The 13791-nt window shown below is 37.8% G+C and overlaps 1 protein-coding gene and 1 long non-coding RNA gene across 6 annotated transcripts in view; one reads left to right on the top strand and one right to left on the bottom strand.

The window, feature by feature from the left end:
- The window catches only part of LOC128474093 (uncharacterized), a 165327-nt gene that overhangs the window by 28570 nt on the left and 122966 nt on the right, over nt 1-13791 (top strand). The window lies entirely within an intron of this gene.
- The window catches only part of DCLK1 (doublecortin like kinase 1), a 133841-nt gene that overhangs the window by 30940 nt on the left and 89110 nt on the right, over nt 1-13791 (bottom strand). For all 5 annotated transcript variants that reach the window (XM_053456349.1, XM_053456347.1, XM_053456348.1 and 2 more), the window contains 3 exons: nt 9741-9825; nt 7753-7861; nt 1931-1988 (listed from right to left, as the gene is read on the bottom strand). In XM_053456349.1, the coding sequence (XP_053312324.1) occupies nt 1931-1988; nt 7753-7861; nt 9741-9825 (252 nt within the window). The remainder of the gene's footprint in view (nt 1-1930; nt 1989-7752; nt 7862-9740; nt 9826-13791) is intronic.

Genomic DNA, 13791 nt, shown 5'->3' with positions numbered 1-13791 from the left:
ACACAATGTTCTTCAGAAATATGCTTATGGAATGCCACGTTTAGCCCAGTGCCATATTCCAAACAAAGTTATAATATATATATATATATATATATATATATATATATATATATATATATATACCGTATTTGCTCGATTATAAGACGAGGTTTTTTCCAGAGCAAATGCTCTGAAAAATACCCCTCGTCTTATAATCGGGGTCGTCTTCTAATCAGACCCCAAAAAATGCTGGCGCCATGCTGCTTACCGGTCGCGAGCAGCGTCTCTTCTGTTAGAAGCAGGGCAGGAAGCTTGCAGCGTCCTCACAGAACTCTATCTCCCCCCTCCCTCCTCTGAGGGCGGGGCCAGAGAAGTTGCTACAGCCGGTCCCCTGCAGAAGTCTGCGAGTGGGAGATCTGCAGTTCAGGTGAGGGGGTGGGGGAGGGTTTTTGAGTATGTGTGAAGTGTGTGTGATTAAGGGAATGAATGAGTATTTAAATGTTTGTGAATGAGTGTGAGTGTGTGTGTGATAGCATGGATGTGTAAGGGGGGTGGGGGTTGTAGCATGGCATATGGAGGCTGTAATCCCACTGCTATCATCCCCAGGTTCCAGCATGTACTGGCTGCCTTGGCTTGATAGGAGTGTGATTGCTGTTAGCAGTTTGATATATATATATATATCAAACTGCTAACAGCAATCACACTCCTATCAAGCCAAGGCAGCCAGTACATGCTGGGTTAAAAGGCATATCATGGGGCTGAGTGGCATATAGGGGGTTAAAATGCATTTCTGGACCTCCAGAAATGCATTTTAACCCCCTATATGCCACTCAGCCCCATGATATGCCTATATACCTCCAGAAATGCTTTATACCCCCCTATATGCCACTCAGCCCCATGATATGCCTTTTAACCCCCTATATGCCAGAGTGGCATACAGGGGTATAAGGCATATCATGGGGCAGAGTGGCAAATAGGGGGGTATAAAGCATTTCTGGGGGCAGAGTGGCATAACTGGGGGGGGGCAGGTTGGCAAATAAAAGGAAATTTAAAAAATATATTTTTCTCAATCATAGCTTTTATTAAACATGAAAATAATTTACATTAATTAATATTTACTGGTAAAACTTTTTCCCTATAGGGTAGTCTTATATTCAGGCTTTTTGTTTTTTTCCTAAATTAATATTTTGATTTTGGGGGGTCGTCTTATAATCGGGGTCGTCTTATAATCGAGCAAATACGGTATATATATATATATATACTGTGTGTGTGTGTATATATATATATATATAAAGATTCCATGTACAGATGCAGATTACAAAGCAATACCATATGTTGTACAGGAGTATAGAATCTCAGTGTTTGCACTAATGAAAGGGAATAATATATACTGATGGTGGAGGTCGCATGGCCAGACATTGATTGTTAGAAGGGGAGATACACCTAAAATGATGTATGAGAGCCGGCTAATAAACAATTAGAAGAATTTAATCTGATTTGATCTGTTATAGCCAGACTGATGGACAGGCAAGGTGGAAAACCAGCTGTACGAGGGCAATGAGGCCAGATAAAGTCTCGATTGGCAAGAGACAGCCATCGCTATGCTGATATGAGGAAGTTTGCTGCAGCTGGGATGTTGGGTACGAGGACAACGGAAGCCACAATGTTGGGCATTGAACCAAAATATAGGACAGAATTCTGGTATGGTTGCACAATTCTTCCTATCGTCATTAGGCCACGATCAGCTATATCCATTATACCCTATTTCGTCTCGTATCTTGACATTTATTTTTCCTTTTGACGTAAGAAATTATAATCGTACCCAATCACAGAGGTGAAAACAGGATAAATAATCCATCAAAAAGTCTGTAAGAGTCCGTTTTATAGAATCGGTTTAGTCGGTAAATGATGTGACAAATGCAAGAATAAAACAATATGTTCACAAACGTACCTTTCCCCTACATTTTCCTTTATTAATGATTTTCAGCGCATATTCTCTCCCAGTCGACCTAAACAGTATGACAAGGAAAAGCAAATGTAATTCACCATAGTGTCATGTGACTGCGAACGAAATAAATAATACAACCATGTTAACCACCTTTCTGTGGACTGAATTCTATCAAACATAAGTTAACGTTGAGATACGTTTCGGAGAATAATAAAAAATAATCTTGCAGTATATCAAATTAGAGAAGGGGAGAGCTTGGCCACCATATATAACCTAAACCTATTTTGAATGGCTTACTATAATAAAATATATCTTCTTGTAAAAAATATCCAGAATTTATAAGCGTTGCAGTTTTATTTATTCATTTTGATTTATAATATATTTCCAATATTTCTCCCGTAATTTCCTGTCCTGTATAGTTGATTTATGCAGCGATAGCTCAAGGGGATATTTTTTTAGGATCTGCGACCCAACTAAGCATATTATATTTGTTTTTTAGTGGAGATTGTTCTGCTGTGCCGGCTTTGGTGTAATAACACCAGTATAAGCTAATGCATATATTCACAGTTTTGTTGGATAATGCGTCCTACCCACTGCCTGCCGCAATCTAATCATTCATAAAAGTTTTATAGAACATTTGTATTCTTATATAGAGAAGGGACAGATAAAGGCATTGCTATTTTGTATACTATACACTATCACTGTGCTGCATCTTATCAAATCGAATCTTCCCTTTACAGCAGGGGGATCTTTGAACTTCTTTAGCTTGTAGATACTGGGATTCTAAAGGATTAATGGGTTTCTGTGCAAGTTTAAAAAAGTAATACAAAAGAAATACATGCAATTTATTACAACCCAATTGTAAAGAGCAGTCACTATAGTTAAAGGTTCTGAATATCAATTTATACTGTAATATAGTGTAATATTTGCTCGAAGGACATGGATAGCACTCATTCTGGAAGACCCATTTTTTTGGTCTCCTTTGATGACATCATCATCATTGGGCACCATATACTACTGTGATGCAGAATAACTAATTTGCATATGGAGATGCATAGTGATGTCACAAATTACAGACCTATAAAGAAAATTGATACTTTCTCTTAACGTATACATTTAACGTATGTAAATATCTCATACAAAAAAATCTAACATCTCATACAAAAAATCTAACATCTCAAACAAAAAATCTGATATCTCATACAAAAAATCTGATATCTCATATAAAAACCTAACATCTCATACAAAAAATCTAACATCTCATACAAAAAACCTAACATCTCATACAAAAAACCTAACATCTCATACAAAAAATCTTATATCTCATAAAAAAATCTAACATCTCATACAAAAAATCTAACATCTCATACAAAAAACCTAACATCTCATACAAAAAATCTTATATCTCATACAAAAAAACTAACATCTCATACAAAAAAAACTAACATCTCATACAAAAAACCCTAACATCTCATACAAAAAAACCCTAACATCTCATACAAAAACCTAACATCTCATACAAAAAGCTAACATCTCATACAAAAACCTAACATCTCATACAAAAAAACTAACATCTCATACAAAAAAAACTAACATCTCATACAAAAAACCCTAACATCTCATACAAAAAAACCTAACATCTCATACAAAAAATCTAACATCTCATACAAAAACCTAACATCTCATACAAAAAAAATCTAACATCTCATACAAAAATACTAGTATTCTGTAGGATTATACGTTCTGGTATGTTCTGGAAGTAATGGCAAGCAATGGGCAATTATATGTAATGTACGTAAGTTATACTTTACAGAGAAGGTGGGTAAGTGGAACAGCAGAAGTGGTAAAGGTTAATGCAGTGAGAAAATGTAAACATCAATGGAATAGGCATATAGTTATCTTACATCTAATACCAGACCAACGACTGATTAAGTGATGATGTCTTTTGAATATAAAAGCATTGCTGCCTTATACGATGCGCTTTTATATTCTCTTTATATTGTACAAACCATGTCTGTATTGACGTATTAGACGGTGCTTCATGGTTAATGTATTTTGGGCAGCAGCATTACCGAGTTCCGGGCTGTCAATCTACTGTCAAATATGCAATTAAAAATTTAATATTTGAACCATGAAGCAGACCCCATTTTACCAATCACAGCCTCATCATTAATTTGGAATGGTTATCAAGTGAAAATAACCGGGTCAGTTACGTAAATTAGCACAGTCCCCTTCCATATAGGCTGTAATTAAGGAAAATTACTAATTAAACGTAAGCAATCCCAGCAGGAAACTTACTTAAATGGCCCCAGTAATTTCTCTATCTATCAAGGTTAACAATGTCTTTATTTAGAACAAGGTTTTTATTTAACGCGTATAAAGACTGCATAGCAATCCTGCTACCTGTGTTTCTGTACATTCTTTAACACAAAGACCATGAAAGACCCAATCATTGCGCAGGCGGTAAATGTCATCCGTGTTAACGGGAAATGATGGAATACAGGGTTATAGTGGAAAAGATACTTTAAGGTCTTGGCCACAAAGCTGTCACATTTTAAGTACAGAGATTGTTTAACAATTGTACTTCCTAAAGCTTGCTAAAGGTCCCTTTTATTCTCTGTACAATGAGCAGTTCAGTCCTAAAACATTTAGTGAAACGACACAGAGTTTGCATTGGAACACCACGCAGAAAGCTGGGTTATTTCAATGAAAAAGGGGACATTGTACCTTTGCACTTAGACCGCTCACCGATGACATTTATTGCTCGCTTTGTAAGGAAGATGAAAACTTACTGCTGGTTTCTTTGGGAAATGCATGATGCACAGGGCTCGATATTGTGTGTTAAGTATATATTGGGCCACTTTCTTAATTTGCTTGAAAATGGCCGACCCTCCATTGGTGCATTGAATGCGGTTTTGTATGTGATGACCACAGGTGGATAGACAAGCCCTGGATACTAAGAGGAAGGGCTGCATGACTGGGCCTATATTAACTATGAGCTTGCTGGCCAGTCTGGGGTCATCTAGGGGACATCCTATGGGGTCCCACATTCTTATGGGTGGGGTTTTGTGTGGCTATTTAGGGACCGTTTTCCCGCCACTTCTCAGGAAAACTTTTATCCTGAGAGATAAACCTGAGATTTTCCCGCCCTCCCTCCCTAAAAAATTTTTGTTGCCTGTTTATCTGTCTGTTATATGTATGGCAGAATTTCTGAGATAGGTATGCTGAATTTTACAAAATGGTTGTTATACCAACTAGGGCTGCAACTAACGATTATTTTAATAATCGATTAGTTGGCCGATTTATTTTTTCGATTAATCGATTAATCGGATAAAAAAAATGAATGTAAATTTTTCATTTATTTAGTATAATTTACTAAACAAATGATGTTAAATACAAACAGCAGAATAAAAAAACTTTGATAATACATTTCTTGTCTTTATTTCCCAACCAGCCCCCCAATATATGCACATTTGAGCCCAGGCTTGCTACGCTGCCTCCCAGACATGCCATGCTGCCCCCCCACATATGCCACGCTGCCTACCACAGCACTCCACGCTGCCTCCCACATATACCACACCACGCTGCCTCCCACATCTGCCCCTCCACGCTGCCTCCCACATATGCCCCTCCACGCTGCCTCCCACATATACCACACCACGCTGCCTCCCACATCTGCCACTCCACGCTGCCTCCCACATATGCCACTCCACGCTGCCTCCCACATCTGCCACTCCATGCTGCCTCCCACATCTGCCACGCTGCCTCCCACATCTGCCACTCCACTCTACCCCCCACATGCCACTGTGCCTGATACGCCTTATACCCCCTGAAACACCACTCCATCCTCCCCAGACATGCCACCCTGCCCTCCCCACATATGCCACGCCATGCTGCCTCCCACATCTGCCACTCCACAATGCCTCCCACATATGCCACGCTGCCTCCCACATCTGCCACTCCACGCTGCCTCCCACATCTGCCACTCCATGCTGCCTCCCACATCTGCCACTGTGCCTGATACGCCTTATATCCCCTGATACCCCACTCCATCCTCCCCAGACATGCCACCCTGCCTCCCAGACATGCCACTTCTCTACCCCCAGATATGCCACTCTACCCCCAGATATGCCTTATACACCCTGATACACCACTCCGTCCTCCCCAGACATGCCACACTGCCCTCCCCACATATGCCTTATATACTGTATATGCCTTATACCCCCAGATATGTCACTTCACTGCCCCCAGGATTTAGATTCCCCTAAATTAACCCTAAACTCCCCATTAACCATAACTGCCCCTAAATTAACCCTTAACACCCCCTTAACCACAGCATCCCCTAAATTAACCCTAAAGACCCCATCAACCACAGCATCCCCTAAATTAACCCTAAACACACCATTAACCACAACTGCCTCAAATTAACCCCAAACACCCCATTAACCACAGCTGCTCCCAAATTAACCCTAAACACCCTATTAACATAACTGCCCCTAAATTAACCCTGAACACCCAATTAACCATAACTGCCCCTAAATTAACCCTAAACACCCCACTAACCATAACTGCCCCTAAATTAACCCCCACCTCCCCTAACTTTCAGTAGCCCAAATATATATATATATATATTACATACATATATACACGTTATATATATATATATATATATATATATATATATATACACACACACACACACACATACACATTATATATATATATATATATATATATATATACACATTATATATTATATATATATATATATATATATATATATATATATATATATATGTACATATACTTACAGTTAGATGAGTGTCACAGCCATGTGGTTCTGGCCTGGAGAAGGAAGGGGCGGGGCCAGTTGTCACAGTGATTACAGGGAGGGGGAGTAAGTAGGAGCTGCTGCTGTGAGTCAGACTAAACTATTATATAATGAGGGGGATTTTTCAGAGCGTTTGCTCTGAAAAAACCCTCATTTTATAATCGATAATAATCGATTCAACTAATCGATAATGAGATTCGTTGCCAACGAATTTCATTATCGATTATTATCGATTTTATCGATTAGTTGTTGCAGCCCTAATACCAACATTCATGTTTCATTTAATTTCTCCACGGGTTCAGTCCCTGAGGGAATTTGAGGGGTAGGGTGTTCCGACCCAACGGTCTCCGTTTGGAATTTGGCGGGATATCCCTACAAAATGTTATTGGTTATTTACATGTTATTGATGCATAACCTATCTCATGTTTTGAATGTATTTTCTTGCACTTGTCACAGCAATAAAGCGCTGTGGCCTTCATTTTCCAACGACTTCATGTCTCCTGTGTTTTTATTTATTTATGTTTTGCGGTATGTTAATATATAGTGCGCAAGTCAAGTTGTTATCGTCTTACATATTTATCAGTTATACCATACGTAGAATTCCTAGGAGCTGTCGCTGTGCTTCATGAATGGACTATGGTCAATAAGTATATGTTATTTAAAAAAATGGGGTCATCCATTAGTAACACTGCCTATGAATTATTCAGTAAAAACAAGCAGTCATCACATTAAACGATTTCAAATGGGTGCATAAGAGATAAGACGTGGTGTCTTGCAGAAAGAGTAACCAAACTGCTTAGCAGAACATACACCAGATCAAGTGTGCACCTTATAGACTTAGAAACATACATTTTGATAGCAGATACAACACATTCAGACCATCAAGTCTGACCTATGACCCATCTTCAACAGTAGTGCATTATCTGTACAATAATAATTACAATAGATGCTTCTAATAAAAGTAAATTGAGCTGCAAAAAGAAAATCGACCAACCTTTCTATACATTCTTTGACAATCGCAAAATTTCCATCTCCTATGGTCCGTCCTACTTTATATCGTTCTGCAATAGAGACTGGAACTTGAAATCCTTCATCTAAAATATCTGAAAGATTCAAGGAAATGTATGAGGAGTTAATGCATTCTGCATTGGGCAGCCAAACCAAACTCATATTGTTAATACGTAGTAATATTATAGTACATTCTGATTTTCTTCACTCGTTTTACCAGTTGAATTATTGAATATATCAACCACAGACACATTTCTAGTTTAAATAAATGAATATTCGTGTATATTAATCCTGTTGCAATTAACAAATCAGAACACTTAAAGAGATGAAATCTATTTTTGACAATACATTTACAAAAGTTACCAATAAAGCTAAAAAATGAGTAATGGGAAGAAAGCATTGTGTATTCAGATGTATTTTGTTAAAAGTTGTACAGTTGTTTATGTATTTGGGGTTTTAAACCTTGTGTAGATATATCAATGGCCACTAGATGGCAGCAAGACTTTGAGCTTTGAATTTATGTTGGACAATTAAAAAGGGCTCGAAAGGCAACAATATAGTTCCACAAACCTTGTCATAGAAACCAGGTATTGGTACTTGGGGGTTTATTCACTAAAGGAAGAGTTGTCAGGAGAGTTTGCAAGACAGTTGTGGTTTCAACTCCTTGATGTCACTATATATCAGGGGCGTCCAACCATCGGCCCTCCAGCTGCTGCAGGACTACATCTCCCATAGTGCTAAGGGGCTAGCTGAGGAGCATGGGAGCTGTAGTCCTGCAGCAGCTGGAGGGCTGCAGGTTGGACGCCCTTGCTATATATTGTGAAGGTCCAACCTCAGTAAGCTTCTGCTGCAGGAAAAGCTTGACGGATCTTCTATAATAATCCAGCAAGAGGGGCCGAGCTCATCCTGTACACCAAATAATCCAAAACCTTCATGATGACTAGCGATTGAAACCCCAACTCTCCTGTCAACTATCCCTTTCATAAATAGATTTATATGCCTGTCTGGTTGCTTTGTGGCTGATACTTAACATACAGAATGTACAGCCAGAGATTCAACAAGATTCATGTTATTCAACGATGTTTCAAGAAACACAATAATCATGATATTTATAAAAGATTTATGCCTAATCTACCATGTCTTGCACTAAGGACCTTATTACACGGCTAACCTTTTTTATTAGTCTGAATAGATTCCGTTCAATACCCTGCCTGCTTCATACACCTACTAATTTTCCATAATTGTAGTTATTCATTGGTTGCTTGATTACTTCCTAAACTGTGCAATTACACGATTGGTACTTTTCTAGTACTCATTTATTGCCAACTATTACTGTAAATAGCATACATTTACAGACTAATAAATGGATATATATGGGAAAAAACACAATGAAATAAATGTATTGGAAAATGTATTTTAAGGATTAGGATATTTTGCTTTATCCGTTTATTATTTTGTGTTTTTAATCTATTTTATAATCATATTTATTTCTGAAGTTACTTAAATGCAAAAAAAATTTCCTAGTTTGTAGTATTTTTTTTAAATTTAGTTTATAAGCACTATGAACATGAACCCCGTTCTATTCAACACACAGGCGAACTAGGACAGTTACGATATAATGACTAAGTAATGGTATATAATATATATATAATATATAATGGTATGTAGCCCTGGGATGCCATCAAACATTTTTGGGTCCAGAATCAGCTTGGGCTCAAGCCCTTGCTCCATCATGGCCTATCATGTTACCCTCCTAAGATGGCCCCCATGTTAAAAAAAAGTTCACCCGCTCCCTTTCCCTAGATTTTAATGTGTTTGAGAAAATCAGAAAGGCTCTTTCCACCTGGCCCCTAATGTTTAAATAAACCTTTCCCTCAAGCCCCAATATTAAAAAAGTACAGCTCCACAACCCTGGCTGCCATGTTACATATCCCTATCCGCAGCTCAGTACATCCCATGTAATGCTATACGTACCGTCTACTAGGCCATCATTCTCATCCATGGAACCGCACACTTTGGTGGAAGCTAAGGATGTAGAAGAACCACTGTGCTGGGAGCCCTATTAATTAACAAAATATACAGTGTTCAATAAGAATGCATCATAAACACAGGTCATTCATTACATAAAAATAATTGGTTTTCTCCAGTTAACTCTTTGAGAAATTCTTTGAATATGAGATTTTTTTTAATGAGAATAAGCAATGTAGACACAGGCAAAAGTAGTCACCGGCTCCCATAGGCTGGATAATTAAACGCTTTGGGACCTGGGTGGTTTTTATTTCCTTTCAAACTCAGTATTGACAGTTTTCTATAAAAGGGGACTGATTGAAGAAATTATTTAATGATGTGATTTCAATGCATTTTTAACCCCTTAAGGACAATGGGCGGTCCCTAAAGCCATTGAAAACAATCCATTTTGAGCCCGTACATGTATGGGGTTAAAGGGGTAAGGGGTTAAAGACTTAAGTGAAATGTGCCTGTGTTGCAAAGAAGACATATTTGATGTTTTAAATCTCAAGAGAATTAATTAACAGACCCAGGTAACCACTGTAATCCTGCCAGTCCATTCATTGGATTATTTTTGTGTAAATAAAATACTCAATAATATTTGTTTTAATTCGGATACATTTTCGTACAGTAGCTGGCCTGCAAGAACGGCATACAATAAAAACAAAAATTTGAACCGTGAAGACAAGCACAAGCTATTCCCAACGTTAGGAGTTCATCTGCATAGATATGAATATCTAAGGCCAAGTACCTTAGACAAAGTGTGATTCTGGAATTCCTTCCTAACCTGACATATTCAGTTAAAATTGTTTGTATGAGCCGTGGGGGCAGTCATATATGACTTGGTAAATGTAGTGTCAAAAAAAAAACAAAAAAGGGACTGTTCCTTAATTATGTGGTTTCCCATCCACATACAGTGTGAATATCACATATGCACTGATTTATTACTTGGTGTATATGTATTTTTTATAACACCTCTAGTCCACTTGCCTGAGACTAGCAAACCTATTAAACATATTTTGCGTCTGCATTCGTAACACTGGGAGGACTGGAACAATTTTTCCAGGCTTGTGATCTTAATATATTTAACATTTGTAAAAACCCCCACAAATGCCTTGCTGTACCCCAAAAGCTGATTTTTAGCAGGGTTGCACCCTGTTGATGCTTTTATAGACAGCATGAGGGTTGTCGATGAAGAAATTCATTATCTGTACTTTGAACCCATCCAGAGATTAATATGTATTCCTGAGTGTTCCTCAGACCTTAGTGGACTGTCTTATTAGTGTCAGGTCACTTTATATTTAGTACAATATTAATAGTAAGCAAATATATCACATGTTAATGTGAACTTGCAATGGTTTATGGCTAACCTGCATGGAAACTACGGTAATACTTTTTTAAGTGCAATACATAAAATATTGAGCAACAACAACATGTTAACACCTTCTTCTGATGAAAATCGGATCTTCTTGACGCTGCTGATGCATGCTTACACAAAAAAAAGTATAATAAATATCTTACAGCTGGGGATTCTTTAAATCGTTGTCATTTTATCAGTTTAATGTACAGTGAAATTAATATGAAGAGTGTGTTATAATAAATAAGGGGCTACACTAATAATGTAATAATGTGTTATAGCAGCTGTCAAGAATTCTGCATAATAACTCGCCACGGCTATCCTGTAGCACCACTTATACTGTAGAACGGCCTTCATTATGGTGCCTGTCACTGTGTTCATGCAACATGAGGCATGCAGCATGGCAGGCATGGATGGCTCGGAGTGACTGCACGCTCATTATTCTAGGCTGAGAGACCACAGCCAAATGACACTGGAAATAGTTATCCTTCTGGAGTTTGAGCTTTTTTTTTTTTTAGACAGTAGATATTGTCTGTATCTAAATTCTATTTTACGGTATGGTCGCTGAAACATGTCTTCCAACGTTTCCACTGGTCAAAGAGGGGCACTTGTTTTAGGGGTCGTCTGGTTAGATGTGGGGCCCGGGCTTTTTCTGTGACTTTGTGGTGTATTGATAGTTGTGTATGAAAATGAGTAAGAGATGTAGAAGAAGAATTTGACATATAAATCATTTCTTTATACAGGTTTTTGTGAGTGATTTGGGTCCAGAAGGGGGACTGTCCCTTTTATATTACTCAGTATGCTTTTTAAAAAAAGGAATACAGGATTTCAAATTAAAATGAAATGTTTAAAATGAATCTATTTCAGATGCACGTCAACATTTTACCCCCAAGCCCAATGCTAATTTTTCCCTTTAATTATTTTCTCTAATCATAATGACATTTTATTTACATTCAGCTCAGACTGAAATTTTTCCTTTTGTGGCACCTTGATAGGATGACTTACCGTTCCAGCTAAATTTCCATGAGATTTCATTCTTTGTGGCTTAACCTATGATCCCCTGTGGATGCGTTTTAGCTGGGTCACATGACCTCTACAACCTGGTTTGTTTGAGCGGCAGATTTGAACAGGTGCCATCAACATAATCAGGATATGTGGCCGCCTGTGTGTGCATGGGGCATCCGTGATTATACATAGAAACATAGAAACATAGAATGCGACGTCGGATGAGAACCATTCGTCCCATCTAGCCTGCCTGGTTTTCTTCATATAAAGACCTTAATCAGTCTTTGGCCTCTTCTTAAATTCAGGACAGCTATGTGCCTATCCCATGCATGCTTAAATACCCTCACTTTATTAGCCTCTACCACTTCTGCTGGGAGGCTGTTTCACTTATCTACCACCCCCTCCTTAAAATAAAACAGTGCAACGAATGTTGCATTATCACACAAGGAGAAAACAGAGGGCAAACCAACACAACCAAAAACGAGGTGGCCAGTACCATACGTCTTGGTCTCTTCTTAGGCTGAATAGGGCAGAATTTATCAACTGTTTTTCACTTACCTTTTTCTTAAGTTCCGTCAAGTTCCATCTTTTTGTCAATGAAAGCAAAACACTAAGGGAACTCCGAGTTGAGATCCCAAGTTGAATCTCCATTGATGTTACAATTTACTGAGAATGCTTTTTATATATATATATATATATACGTTGTTCTTGTGGTACACCAAACTGGAGCCCTGAAACCTGGGGCTTTATGAATAAACCCCGCAGCTATGAGGTAGGCACTTTTAATACTGCATTATTTTAGATTACAAACCTATTGATAAACAAAGTAGAAATGACAAAAAAATTAAAAAAAAAATTTCAAATGAAAATGTGCACCATTTGGGGAATATTAAAAATCTATTTCATGTTTATAAACTGGTTTGCTCAGAGGCTGAAGATTTTTTTTATGGTTTAGGATAAAATTGTTATGGCTTGAAATTGAATTCTCGGGTTTCAAGAAAATTGCAAGAGCACTAAACCAGTCAGCATCTGAATTAAAAAATTGGAATTCTGATCACTTGTTACTGAAAACGAATATCCAACTGCCTGGCAGCGTCATTAAAATATACCATCATTTTGTGGTAATGGATTAATGAAAATGAATGTGCGTGTCTTGGATGGGAAATTTGCATTTGAATTGCAGGGAAATAATTGCTTTGAATGTCAGTTTTGTGTTTTTTTGGAATAAATTGAGAGAAAAATTGGAACTTAAAATCTGGGTTTTGTTACGGTGAGTAGAAAATGTACTAAAGTGTGAAGGAGAAAACAGGAAGGTTGTGTCTTCTAGGGCACTAAACTCTAAGGTAAGTGGATAGAAAAAGGATAGAGCATACATAGAGAATATATTAAACAAACAAACAAAAAACATCACGGGATATGGGTAGAGAGTAGATGGGGTATGGAACGGAGTGGGCAATGCCACGTAGGCTCCAGAGAGATTAAATACATTTCTCCAAAGCTCATTGTATCTATACTACATATACAATTATTCAACTCTTCAACTATTGTTTTTGTGGAGCTTATGTAATGACGTTCAGAGTTATTATTTATATGGTCATTATATCTCATTATAAAGAAGGAATTAGATAGGTTTCCCATCTTGGTTTTAATTGTACA

This window comes from Spea bombifrons, chromosome 2 (genome assembly GCF_027358695.1).
Source record: "Spea bombifrons isolate aSpeBom1 chromosome 2, aSpeBom1.2.pri, whole genome shotgun sequence".
NCBI lineage: Eukaryota > Metazoa > Chordata > Amphibia > Anura > Pelobatidae > Spea > Spea bombifrons.
Note: the sequence above shows the minus strand (reverse complement) of the source record. Positions and strands in the feature narration are given on the sequence as shown.